This window comes from Rhineura floridana, chromosome 8 (genome assembly GCF_030035675.1).
Source record: "Rhineura floridana isolate rRhiFlo1 chromosome 8, rRhiFlo1.hap2, whole genome shotgun sequence".
NCBI classification, from domain to species: Eukaryota; Metazoa; Chordata; class Lepidosauria; order Squamata; family Rhineuridae; genus Rhineura; species Rhineura floridana.
In genome coordinates this window covers 335,504-349,442 of record NC_084487.1, presented here as the reverse complement: position 1 = coordinate 349,442, position 13,939 = coordinate 335,504, and the positions used below count along the sequence as shown (strand labels likewise).

Sequence of the window (13,939 nt, the reverse complement as noted above, 5' to 3'; positions counted from 1 at the left end):
TGAAGCCATTATTCTGTGTCCTGCATTCTGGGATGATCAAGAAGAGATCCTGGCCTCGTGTGTGACAACTTTTCAAGTACTTAAAAAGGGCTATCATATCTCAGTGCTATCATGTTATCTTCAATATGATTTACGTAGCAAGAAAATCGGGTTAAATAGCAATGAAAAGTAAAAAGTGGAGTCTGTATAAAGCTTTTTTGATAAGGAAAATGATCCTTCACAGCAGCAGTAATTACGAAACGGGACCGTCTCAGCACTGACCTGCTTCAGGTCTAAGCTGGTAGCATCAAACTTACTGATCCTGTGCTTTCTATGTATTTTTATTTTTTTATTTATTAAATTTATATCCTGCCTTTTCTCCCAGAAAGAGCCCAGAGCAGCAAACAAAAATACTAAAAACAAAAGATTTTAAAACATATTGAAACAAAACATCTTTCAAAACATCTTAAAATAAAACCTCTTTCAAAACATACTTTTTAAAAAATACAGCTTTAAAAACATATTAAAAAGCGTTTCCAACACAGATGCAGACTTCAACAAGTCTACTTAAAAGGCTTGTTGAAAGAGGAAGGGCATTTCTGGCAGAGGATAAATAAGCAAATGAACAAGCCACCGTTTGTGGCTCTCTTGTTGCTGGTGAGTATGTTCTAGATTAGGTTATCTGCAAGCAAGCTTTGGCCTTGTCTTCCAAGGCCTCTGAGAGGGAGGTATAATTGTTCATTGATGATAGGCTGGTTTTAGCTGGGAGCTGTAGGTGACATCAGGTGGAACGTGGTCAGTTCCTCTCCTGGGTCTGTCCCATAGTAGATTGTTCCTGGATACCAATCAGCTTTTTCACAGTTTTGCTTTTTCATTTCTTTGGGTGGGTATTTTAGGTTAAGAGAGAAGTGATGTAATTCCTTAAGGTACAAGTAGCCCAGCAAGCTGGAAGAACAAACACAGTTTGCTCTAAATGTGGGGTGGAAGCTAGAAGCAAGCAAATACATGTAGCTATCAGTGGGTTTCCGGCTTAAGGTGACATTTATGTCCACTGTGTAGCTGCAAAGTAGTGTCCAGAAGTGCTGTGTGGGCTGGTCTAGGCTCAAGTGGATGGTAGGGTGAAAGTTCCTGAAGTCCTGCTGCCTGTGGATTCTCGTTAGTTGAGAGGCTCCTATTGGAGGGCTTTTGCCTGGTGACCCCCTGATGTGCAAAGGGCTGTTGGGATTGGCAGGTTCCGTCACAGCTGTTGTTGCTGTCTCTTCCTTCCTTCCTTCCTTCCCAAGTGGAGCATCCTGTCTTGGTTTGCGACAGGGCAAGTTGTTTGCCTTGAATCTGATTAATGCAGCAGCCTCCTCTGGTTTGGCTAGTAGGAGGCAGTCTTCCTTCTAAAATTCTGTGTGCTGGTCCCAAACTTGGGGCCATGATGACAGCTGTGGCTTAAGTAAGAAAGATGCTGTCTGGTTGCAGCAAACTGAGAAGGAGAAAGGGGTTCTTCAAATGAATGTGAACTTCATTGATGCTTTTGTTTGCTTTAAGAGCAGCAAAATAATGCATGGCTCACTGATATGTCTGATACTCCAGAGTCAAAAAAGTAGTTAGTCTTCACTTTCCCATCAGCAATTTTGCACAGCAAAACGCTGTAGTGATTACAGAAGCAGTTCAGCATCTCAGTGGAGAGTGCAGGGTCTCCTTTGGATGTAGCTGGAAGAGTCCAGGGTGGCCTGGAGAAGGGAAAAGGACAAATGGGGATAATGTCACTTTTCGTGGGGGTGGCGGTGATAAGGCTTTTGAGTGCATAAAATCTGTTCCTTACCAGTTAGTTTCCTCACAGTATTCCAGTTCTTTCTGCAGCATAAATGTTAGCAGCCGCTTTTGTGACTGGGCTTTAGATTTAATAGAGGGATAACTCCAAACCATTAAGGTTTGTCTCTGTTGAAAGAAGAATAACTAATGGACAATTCATGCATGTGGATAAATGCACACAGAGCTCCCTCTATCATTGAGGATGTGGTGGGTCCCTGCTCCTGTGGAAAGAGCTCTATGTACAGCCAGGTCAAAGTGGGAGGAGGCATGACAGGACCAGCCACTCCTTCGTCAGAGCCCCTTCACATCTTGAATCCCTGAACAGGGCTCTTGGGTCCTTTATATTCATACGAACCTGAACCTATTTGGACCAGAAAAATGTGATGGTGCTGCTTTTGACCAGATGTCTTTTTCTAACAGCTTTAAGGAGTGTTTCTGTCTCAGAATCTCCTGCGAAATGCAGTGGCAGCATTTGTGTTTCATTCTGGGTGGTGACTCCCCACATGGGCACATGTGCTGTTATAGAATCTTCTCTTTCCATGTGAGATTCTGGCCATCATTGCACAACTCTTCCAGTTTGGGGTGGTTCAGAGTCTGCTTTTAAGCTCTGGGACTAGCTGGTGGAAGCATTCTTGGTGTTCTAACGGAGGCAGGGCTGGCACCAGGGGGTGGTACAGCCAGGCCCTGGCCAATGGCCCCTGCAGCCATGAGGGGCCCCTCAGGGTGGGAGGGTGGCGCTCCCATTCTGTGATCAGTGGCAGAGTCAGCTCCTGACCCTGCCGTGGATCATGGAGAGGGAGCTCTCGGCACCTCCCCCCCCCCATACAGGTAGTGCGGCTTCAGTAAGCCCGCACGCATGCCTCACCTACCTTTCCCATCCCTGTGAATGACGTGCTCGCTGCATGTTTATGCCTGCCATCAACCAAGATGGTGGCAGAGGCTTCCCTAAGGGGCTCAGCCCCTGTTGCCATCTTGGTTGATGGCAGGCATATGAGCACATCATTTACAGGGACGATAGAGGTAGGTGGGATGCGTAGGTGGGTTTATTAGCCCTGTGCCTCCTGTATGGAGGGGTTGGGCTGTGGCGCTGCGGGGCCAGGGCAGACTGATGCCCAAGGACCCAGGCATACCTGGCACCGGCCCTGCAGGGAGGGATGTTATGTGAGACCAATTATGCCAAAGCAAGGAGTGAGACCTGCTTTTATTTTTATTTATTTATTTATTTATTACGCTTGTATACCGCCCCATTGCCGAAGCTCCCTGGGCAGTTTACAGCAGTATTTGCAGTATTGTTTATCTTTCTTCATTTTTCTTTCTCTCTGTTTGTGGGTATTGCTCAGAATAATAAGACCTGCCGCTGGAGGGTACGTATACTGGCAACTACGCAGGGTTCCAAACATCCACCGGACAATTGGTCTCTCCTCTGATGGACTAAGATTCACCTAGGAGAGAGGGTCTCCCAACCAGACCAGGAAGTAAAACGCTGCCTTTTCGGTGTGCCCCCCAGAAGGCTCTTCTCACAGAGCGGGGACAAGAATGCCAGTGCAGAGATGCACCATCCCTTTGTGGCTTGTACTTGTTGGGCAACATTCTGCCACCTGTTCAGGAGTTCTTTCTGCAAGGGGGAATCAGCGCCACAAAAGGGGAGGTGGCCTTTACCCATCTGCACCCAGTGATGTGTGTGTGAGAGAGCACACGCGGTTAAGTTCCCGCCACGTGAGTTCCTCCTGGGAGCCCCTGAGTGTGCTTGGGTCAGGTAGTGGCTCAGGCCTGCCCCGTGCGTTGCACAAGGAGGTCATAGCTCTCCTTCGACTTACAACCTCTGCTTTTTTCATTTCAATTCCGTCTTTTTTTTGTTGATGATCCTGAAAAGATAACCCTGTAGAACAGGGACCTGTTGCAAGGTATGGATGTTTGTTGGTTTCAGGTCAGGTCCCAGCAAGACATTTCCAGCTGCATACTTGTTTGTTTCTGCTAGACTGACTTGGAGACTGAAACTTTTGCTCCATGTGCTGATAGCCCCTAGTCATCCCCCCCTTTTACACAGCTTTGTTTGAACAACAATAGCAGCTCCTTTTTCTTCCTTCTGTGTCAAATTTATGAACTGAATCAGGAGGTAGCTGAGGTTGGACTCAAGGTAGACAGCATTATTTCTCTCTGTTATGTATTATTATTGCTGTTATTTATTATTATTAAACTCATGTAGCAATGCAAGTGGAGAAATCACTGACTTTTGCAAAGATGCTGGCTTGAATCTTCCTGTACCTTCTGAGTCCTCCTGAAGAATTGTGTAGGAGTTCCGTTTTGTACCTCGTGAGGCCTCCTTGTTAAGTTGCATCAAACACCTTGAATTCCATTTGCTGAAATAGCTCTTGAGCAGGTGTTCCCCAATGGCTTTGGGAGGGGGGCATGAATACCTGTGGGGAACAGTGCATGAAAAAGGTGCTTGGGCAGCACTTCAAAGCAGTTGGCATCTCAAAACCTTAATTTTGTTACTCCTCCTGAGGGAAGAGTCGCCACCTCCCTACTTTGGTATGTGGGCAGTGGAGTTGTATTGTCAAGTGGATGTTTAGAGCTGTCCCTTTGGGAACTGTTACTTTCCATGCTTGCTTATCACTGACCCTGCATGACGTGTGACCTTCTCCTCGTCCTCCACCATCCCCAAAAGCATGCAGCCTGCTGCCAGTGCCAGCTATCTTGCCTGCATGCCCCAATCATGTCACTAATTCAGCATGCTTGCCAGAGTACCTTCAGCAGCTAATTTATGCGCTAACCTGTTTGGGAAACCACTCCATAACATCTGTCAGCACTCCAGTGGGCTTGGCTATGGTCAATCCATCACTAGCCAGAGCCAGATGTTAAAGGGCTGGCAGCATGGTTGGCAAGCAGATGGTAGCTGAATTTCACTTGGCCTCTCTTGAATGTGCAGAAGCTTCTTTGTCGTCGTGGTTTGGAAGGAAGCTCTGAATTGTCTTGTTCCAACTTGGGAGCAGCCCTGGCTCCACATGGAGACACCTTGGCTTGGCTTGGCTTGGCTTCTGTTTGCATTCAGGCTGGATTGTTTGCCATAACTTTTCAGGGCCAGTTTGGACCTGGTGCCTCAGTGCTTTCCTCTTGACTCCTGAGCAATACTTGCCTAGGGATTGCCACTCATTTCAGCCTCTGCTTGCTCTACTCCTTCTGCTTATTGGTGTTGGTTAGCCAAGGAAGGGAGGGTATTGAGAATAACAGGACATGGCTTCTGAGAGGAGAAGAGCTGAGCTAGAGGCTGCATATTTTTGGCATCCAATATTGTCCTGTTATGGCTGCTGCTCACTGCCTTTTCTCTGGGTCCTCTGGAAGAGGAAGAGGCCATGGAAATAGAGAGATTGAGTCTTTCTACTCCACTCAGGAGAGAAAATCCTTCCTTTTACCTTTTAAGTGATAAGTCTAGAGCATTCTTGTCCTTGTGGCTGTCAAGGAGACTCTTCAGGCCAGTCAGTGTCACAGGACGCAAGCAAACCTGGGCTGGCCAACAGGCACAAGGCAAACACGTCAAAGCTGTTGTAGCCGGAATGGTGTCCTGCCTCTGCTGGTGTGGCAAGGGGCTTTTCTTGCCTCCCTTTGCCTGCCCTCCACCCAGAGAGCTGTAGTGGCATTTTCCATGCAGATGGTTTGCCTCTGTGTGGTTAGCGATGGCCTCCCAACAGCAACAGGAGGGAGGTCATTTTGTTCCACCTTTCTGTAAGAAGGAGAGGCTTTGGATGAAGTGGCCGCTCTTGTTGGACTGCGTCTGGCAGATAGGCCAGGCCAGCCAGGGATGCTGAAGAGCAGCTGTGCAAGCTGGAGCTATTTGCCATAACTAGATGTTGAGCTGTCCCAGTTCCAGGGGACAGCTTGAGTGCCACACAACCTCCTGTTGCACCAGGGCACAAGCCTCAGGACTCTTGCATGCAAAGCATTTTCCTTGGCTGCGGGGCTGCTTGGAGATGAGCCCATCTGTGCTCCTCAGGGCTGCTGCCACCACATTCTCTCCCAGCATTCCTTCTCCTCCCAGAGTGGAGCTTGACATTGTTCGGGATGAGCTGTGGTGAAGCATCTCGCTTGAGAAGTGTGTTGCCTTCAGCTGGCCAAGGAAGGTTTAGGCTACAGTTGCTTGGCTGTGGCTGTGACAGGCAAAGGCCCAGATAAAGTGTCTCTTGCTCTATTGAAGGGCGAGAGGCAGCATCAGAAATGGAAAAGCAGAAACCGAGGGAGGGAGGGAGATGGAAGTGTGCCTGCTTGGGACGGAAGAGGCTGGCTTCTACTTCTGGGCCAGGCCTTTGATCCCTCTAGCTCAGCGTGGATGCTGCGCTGAGACTGGCAGCAATGGCTCATAAGAACATAAGAAGAGCCTGCTGGATCAGGCCAGTGGCCCATCTAGTCCAGCATCCTGTTCTCACAGTGGCCAACCAGGTGCCTGGGGGAAGCCCGCAAGCAGGACCCGAGTGCAAGAACACTCTCCCCTCCTGAGGCTTCCAGCAACTGGTTTTCAGAAGCATGCTGCCTCTGACTAGGGTGGCAGAGCACAGCCATCATGGCTAGTAGCCATTGATAGCCCTGTCCTCCATGAATTGGTCTAATCTTCTTTTAAAGCCGTCCAAGCTGGTGGCCATTACTGCATCTTGTGGGAGCAAATTCCATAGTTTAACTATGCGCTGAGTAAAGAAGTACTTCCTTTTGTCTGTCCTGAATCTTCCAACATTCAGCTTCTTTGAATGTCCACGAGTTTTAGTACTATGAGAGAGGGAGAAGAACTTTTCTCTATCCACTTTCTCAATGCCATGCATAATTTTATACACTTCTATCATGTCTCCTCTGACCCGCCTTTTCTCTAAACTAAAAAGCCCCAAATGCTGCAACCTTTCCTCGTAAGGGAGTCGCTCCATCCCCTTGATCATTCTGGTTGCCCTCTTCTGAACCTTTTCCAACTCTATAATATCCTTTTGGAGATGAGGCGACCAGAACTGTACACAGTATTCCAAATGCGGCCGCACCATAGATTTATACAACGGCATTATGATATCGGCTGTTTTATTTTCAATACCTTTCCTAATTATCGCTAGCATGGAATTTGCCTTTTTCACAGCTGCCGCACACTGGGTCGACATTTTCATCGTGCTGTCCACTACAACCCCGAGGTCTCTCTCCTGGTCGGTCACTGCCAGTTCAGACCCCATGAGCGTATATGTGAAATTAAGATTTTTTTGCTCCAGTATGCATAATTTTACACTTGTTTATATTGAATTGCATTTGCCATTTTTCTGCCCATTCACTCAGTTTGGAGAGGTCTTTTTGGAGCTCTTCGCAATCCCTTTTTGTTTTAACAACCCTGAACAATTTAGTGTCATCAGCAAACTTGGCCACTTCACTGCTCACTCCTAATTCTAGGTCATTAATGAACAAGTTGAAAAGTACAGGTCCCAATACCGATCCTTGAGGGACTCCACTTTCTACAGCCCTCCATTGGGAGAACTGTCCGTTTATTCCTACTCTCTGCTTTCTGCTTCTTAACCAATTTCTTATCCACAGGAGGACCTCTCCTCTTATTCCATGACTGCTAAGCTTCCTCAGAAGCCTTTGGTGAGGTACCTTGTCAAACGCTTTTTGAAAGTCTAAGTACACTATGTCCACTGGATCACCTCTATCTATATGGTTGTTGACACTCTCAAAGAATTCTAATAGGTTACTGAGACAGGACTTTCCCTTGCAGAAGCCATGCTGGCTCTGCTTCAGCAAGGCTTGTTCTTCTATGTGCTTAGTTAATCTAGCTTTAATCATACTTTCTACCAGTTTTCCAGGGACAGAAGTTAAGCTAACTGGCCTGTAATTTCCGGGATCCCCTCTGGATCCCTTTTTGAAGATTGGCGTTACATTTGCCACTTTCCAGTCCTCAGGCACGGAGGAGGACCCGAGGGACAAGTTACATGTTTTAGTTAGCAGATCAGCAATTTCACCTTTGAGTTCTTTGAGAACTCTCGGGTGGATGCCATCCGGGCCCGGTGATTTGTCAGTTTTTATATTGTCCATTAAGCTTAGAACTTCCTCTCTCGTTACCACTATTTGTCTTAGTTCCTCAGAATCCCTTCCTGCAAATGTTAGTTCAGGTTCAGGGATCTGCCCTATATCTTCCACTGTGAAGACAGATGCAAAGAATTCATTTAGCTTCTCTGCAATCTCCTTATCGTTCTTTAGGACACCTTTGACTCCCTTATCATCCAAGGGTCCAATCGTCTCCCTAGATGGTCTCCTGCTTTGAATGTATTTATAGAATTTTTTTTAGAATTCTCCGGGTTTCAGGCAGAGGACAGTCCCAGCATTACCTGGAGATGCCCGGGGGGGGGGGAATTAAGCCCGGGGGGGTGTTTCCACATGCAGAGCACTCAGCTGCAGCCTGCCTCAAAGTATGGCACTTGTAAGAAGGATTGCCTAGTTCCTTCAGCCCCATCCTTTTCCTCAGTGCTGGAGGTCCTTTGTGTGACTTACTTCAGCATGTCAGTTGAAACTCTGCTTTCTCTGTGGAGAGAGATAATAACAAACTCTTAGCTGTTCACATCAAAACAATAAAAATACAACATTCAAGAAAGTGTCCTAAAACTAGACAAAAGCAAGATAAAAACAAAATGCAACTATATCGCAAATAAAACTGAGCTTTATAAAGAAATGAGAGTCAGAATCCAGGGAATTGGGGGGCAGTTTTTAAGAGGCATTGAAAGGTCATTCCAGTTTCCACCCCACAAGTGACCTGAAGGAAGGTGTCCCAGAGGATGAGTGTTGTCTCTGAGTAGTCCACTTCCTTGTTGTCAGCAAGTGGTAATCCACTGGTCATATTTGCCAAAGGGGTGTTAATTCCCTAGTTGTTTTAATTGATGTAGCATAGGGAGACAGACGCAGAGCTTTTGATGCTGAGGAGGGGCCGGTTGGAACAAAATGAGCCACCTTCATACAAGTGTCTTCCATGTCTGTGTCTCGGGTTTTTTGTGTTTTGATCCTCTGCTCTATCCAGTTGCAGGCCACAGGCCTACTTGTGAATTACAGTTATGGGGGCCTTAAGTCATTCCTTCTGATCACGAGGTAGCTTCTACAACAGAAGAAGTCTTAGCTTACTGATTACCTTGAATTCCTCTCTGCTTATTCGTAGCCCACTTCTCTGCTGCTTAGAGACATGAGGCCCCTTAAAATTTCCCCTGAAGAGGAGCCTTCAGATCTCTTTCCCCTGCCCTAGATATGGAAAAGAACTTTTCCTCAAAGAGGAGAGAAACAGGTTTTTCTGCAAGGACATAAAGTTGGACCCCTGCTGGATCAGTCAGGCTGAGGTGGGTCAAGCCAGTCCAGCTTCCTCTTTGCAGTTAGACAAACCATGAGAGGTCACAGCCATTGACTAGTGGAGCTTCCAAGAGAAATCCTACGATGAATGTAAGTGTGTGTGTGGTGTGTGTGTGTTTGGGGGGGTAGTCCACAAAACTCCAGTTAGATTTCATGTTTCCTATCTAAAAGCTGTTCACTGGAGAAGGAGAGGTGCTGGAAATGAAGGCAGGGTAGGTCTGTTTCCCCCTTCTCCTCTCCCCATCATCTAGCCCAGGCTTGCTTGTGAGGCCTGTACATTCCTTACCTGGCCCAGACTTCTGGAGAGGGAGGCATGTGTCTGTTTGCCTGGTTCAGCCATGAGCTTGCTTTTCCAGCCTTGGGTTCGGGGCCTCTCTCTCAGTGGTGCTGTCATGGAAGGCACTTGGCCTCCCTGCTTTCGTCATAGGTGCGGGCTAGAAATCCCTCTTCAAGGAAAGGTGTTTCCCCAAGAGACGTAGCTCCCAGGGGTTGTGTGTAACACCCTCACTCCTTCCCAGGAATTCTCATTAATGTCTCAGATGAAGAACAGAGTCTGTTTTCCTCGATTAGAACAGCTTTGTATGCCTCTTCAGTTGGCTGTTTAACTTGAACTTCAGTTCTTCTCATACAGCAGCAGTGACTCTGTGGCTGTTGATAAGTTGGCCAGCACCATGGAGAGCGGCCCTGCCCAGCCCTTGAACAGCAGCCCTGCCCAGCCACACGACAGCCTTCCCCCGGGTACTTCTGTCACCGCCACCACTGTTGTCGCCCCAGAGGCCAAGAGAGACAGGTGAGTGGAAGAGCAGGCTGCTCTTTAATCAGATGGCTTTGCCACCTGCAGGCTGGTGCTCCTGAGCGCCCCTTGCCTGGGGGAGGGGTCCTGTGGAGAACCTGCCCCCAGGGTGTTATTTCTGAATGTATGAAGTAATAACATTTTTCTGCTCTTCAGAGTGTTCAGGCAGGTGTAGTTTGTGGCATTGCACTGGATCTCAGATGATGTCCTGACATGGGGTGGTCCATATAGCAGCCCACCAGCCTACTTGTATGGCAAAGGGGGGGAGGGGCACAGCCTGCTGCTTCTATTCATTTTGTTTAAAGCATTTACAAACTGCTTAATATTTCAAAAATCCCTAAGCAGGCAAAAAGGTGCGTCTTTACAAGACACCTAAAGCAACTGATGGTTGCTGCTGCTTCACGTATGGTAGAGGGCATTCCCCAGGACAGGGCAACAGCAGAAAATGCCCATTTTGCCATAGAGTGTGGTTCCACAAGCAGACCCAAGTGATCCTCCAGGTCTGTATAGGGGTAGATGGTCTTTCAGGTAACCTGGTCCTGCATTGCTCAGAGCTTTATATGGTAACAACAGGACTTTGAACGAGGCTCGGTAGCTAATTGCTAGCCAGTGCAGTTTCCTCAGCAACCTATCCTCAGCATTCTGCACCAGCTGCAGCATTTTGATCAGTCCCCAGGAAAGCCCCACATAGAGTGCATTACGGTAGTCCAGTTGTGAGGTTACCAGTGCTACACTCCACTGCTACACTGAGGATCTTGTGAAAAGATCCTTCTTCAGGATGGGTCTCTGTGCTTTGGGGTCTGTGACTTGCTTACTACTGTTCACACACTTTTAGGTTTGCATGCTTAGGGGTTTCAAACTTGCTGGGGTTTTTTAAAAGGAAACCTCAGATTCTCAATAGATTCACTACCCAGCTCAAGGCTCTCTCCTTATTTCACACATCCACAGAATCATAGCAGGCATGTAGCCCTGTTTCTATCACACTCGGCAGATGAGAAGTCTCCTTGGCTGGTGTTCAGGGCACAAAGAAATCCTTAGAAGTAAGTGTCAGTTGCATCCTGTTGGCTGAGTTAAGTGGAAATCGGACTGCGTCCCAGAATACAAGCACATAAGACTTGGACTTGGACGCTATAATTGATACAGTCTCAGGAGATGTAACTTGGGCACCTGCTTGTCCGACATTAATGGATTCTTTTCAATTTGTACAACCCGAGGATGTGGACAGGATCCTTGGAGAAGTGAGAGCCACCACATGTCTGCTAGACCCTTGCCCTTCCTGGCTTATAAAAAGTGCCAGAGGGGGGCCAGCTGAATGGGTGAGGGGAGTGGTCAGTGCCTCCCTACAACAAGGCAGAGTTCCAATGTGTCTAAAGGAGGCAGTTGTAAGGCCTTTGCTGAAAAAGCCCTCCCTGGATCCCTCTATTATGGATAATTATCGGCCAGTGTCTAATGTTCCATTCCTGGGCAAGGTAATAGAGCATGTGGTGGCCTCCCAGCTCCAGGGATTCCTGCATGAAACAGATTATCTAGATCCATTTCAGTCTGGTTTCAGGCCTGGGTATGGGACAGAGATGACTTTGGTCGCCTTGGTGGATGACCTACGCAGAGAACTGGACAGGGGGAGTATGTCCCTGTTGGTTCTACTGGACCTCTCAGCGGCTTTCGATACCATCGACCATGGTATCCTTCTGGGCCGCCTTGCTGGGATGAGTCTTGGGGGCACTGTTTTACAGTGGCTCCGTTCCTTCCTGGAGGGTCGAACCCAGAAGATGGTGCTGGAGGATTCCTGTTCGACTCTGTGGCCGTTGGCCTGTGGGGTCCCTCAGGGTTCAGTTCTGTCCCCCATGCTATTTAACATCTACATGAAACCGCTGGGAGAGGTTTTCCGGGGGTTTGGGGTTCGGTGCCATCAGTATGCAGATGACACCCAACTCTGTTGCTCCTTTCCACTTAATACCAAGGAGGCTGTCTTGGCCCTAAACCGGTGCCTGGCATCAGTGATGGATTGGATGAGGGTGAACAAATTGAAGCTTAATCCAGACAAGACAGAAGTACTCTTGGTCAGGCGAAAGGCAGATCAGGGAATAGGGATTCAGCCTGTGCTGGATGGGGTTACACTCCCCCTGAAGACACAGGTTCGCAGTTTGGGTGTGCTCCTGGACTCGGCTTTAAATTCGGAGGCGCAAGTCTCTGCGGTGTCCAGGAGTGCCTTTGCTCAGTTAAGACTAGTGCGCCAACTGTGCCCGTTCCTGGAGATGCCTGATCTGGCTGAGGTGATACATGCCTTAGTTACATCCCGTTTAGATTACTGTAACGCGCTCTACATGGGGCTACCTTTGAAGACTGTTCGGAAACTTCAATTGGTACAGCGAGTTGCAGCCAGAATGCTTACTGGGGTTGGCTACAGGGAGTATACAACCCCCCTGTTACAACACTGGCTGCCAGTCTGTTTCCGGGCACAATTCAAAGTGTTGGTTGTGACCTATAAAGCCCTATACGGCCTAGGTCCAGGCTATCTCTTATACCGTATCTCCCTATATGAGCCTGCCCGGGCCCTGAGATCTTCGGGAGAGGCCAATGCCCTCACAAGCACGATTGGTGGGGATGCGAGAGAGGGCCTTTTCGGTGGCTGCCCCTCCTTTTTATTGTCCTTCCGTCGGCAGGCAAAGACTTTTTTATTCCAACAGGCTTTTAGAATAAAAGGTGGTTAGGACAGTTCGTTGAGAGGTTGCTGCATTGTCTGTTGCTTAATTGCACTATTTTAATTTGTTTTATTTATTTTAAGTGGATGTTAAATGTTTTAAGCTTGCTAATGGTTTAATCTTATTTTAATGTAAAATTTTGAATGTTTTAATCATATGTATTTATGTTGTTGTAAGCCGCCCTGAGTTCCACTTGGAAAAAGGGCGGGGTATAAATAAAGATAACAAAGATAAGAAGAAGAAGGAGAGCAAAGGGCAGCCACCTAGTCTGTTTTCACAGTGGCCAGCTAGTGGCCTTGGGGAAGCCCACAAACAGGATCGGAGCACAACAGCACTCTCCCCACTTGCCCAAACTCGAAGAACTCAGACACAGCTGTGGTTTTTTCTTTTATTGTAGTAAGAGAAAGTTTCAATTCAGTGCTCTTCATGAATCTACCTCCGGCTTACTCAGAACTCAGCATCTCTCTAGGTCTCGCCAGGCACAACTTCCCTGCACTCAGACGTTGACTTGGCAACTACTACTCCCCCCTCACTTGGCTTAAGGAAGGCTGGGCAGGCACCCTACCAGCGTGTGCCAACTGTCACTGTTGGAGCGCACATGCAAGCGAAGACTCCACCTCAGCTGGGTCTGTTGAATTTCCGCATTTGCCTCATGGCACAAGGTGAAGGCAGAACCCCCGTCACTGTCCCATCTTCCCCCTCAGAAGGAGGAGGGCTGCCTTTGGGCGCCGGGAGAGAAGAAGCATCAGGCTGGGAAACAATTGGCTGGTCAGGTTGACTCTCCACAGGGATATCTGGAGCTGTTGGGGTTGAACTGTCCCAAGTCCAGAGCTGGGGCGCCTTCAGAGTCCAACTTCCTGCTCGGCCTTTCACTGGCTCGACCATCCCACTCTAAGTCCTCCTCCTGCTCCTCTTCATTCTCGTCAGTGCACCCCCATCCAGCAGGGCTCACAACACCACTTTTGATTTGCAGCCACTGGTATATGGCCTCCGATAGTGGAGGTGGAACACTAGCCATTGTGGCTAGGGTTAGCCTTATCCTTCATGAATTACCCTCATTTAAAACCATCCAGGTTGGTGGCCATCACTGCTTTGTGCTAGCAAATTCTATGGTTTCATCTCTGCACTGTGTGAAGAAGTCCTTTCCTTTCTCTGTCGTGACTCTTCCAACATTCAGCTTCATTGAATGACCCCAACTGGGTCCTACTACTGGGTCCTGAATGTTTTTAAAGATGTTTTGTTTTAATGTATTTCAAAGTCTGTTTTTATGATGTTTTAAAGTGTTTTTAGTGCTTTTGTTTGCTACCCTGCGCTCCTG

The 13,939-nt window shown here is 47.9% G+C and overlaps 1 protein-coding gene across 10 annotated transcripts in view; it reads left to right on the top strand.

Annotated features, from left to right (window-relative positions):
• Positions 1 to 13,939, top strand: part of PPP6R2 (protein phosphatase 6 regulatory subunit 2) — a 118,385-nt gene that overhangs the window by 88,197 nt on the left and 16,249 nt on the right. For 6 of the 10 annotated variants that reach the window (XM_061637929.1, XM_061637924.1, XM_061637926.1 and 3 more), the window contains 2 exons: positions 3,123 to 3,146; positions 9,758 to 9,916. The exons of 1 other annotated variant lie outside the window; for it this stretch is intronic. In XM_061637929.1, the coding sequence (XP_061493913.1) occupies positions 3,123 to 3,146; positions 9,758 to 9,916 (183 nt within the window). The remainder of the gene's footprint in view (positions 1 to 3,122; positions 3,147 to 9,757; positions 9,917 to 13,939) is intronic. 3 more of the 10 variants (XM_061637930.1, XM_061637932.1, XM_061637931.1) reach the window with 3 other exon arrangements.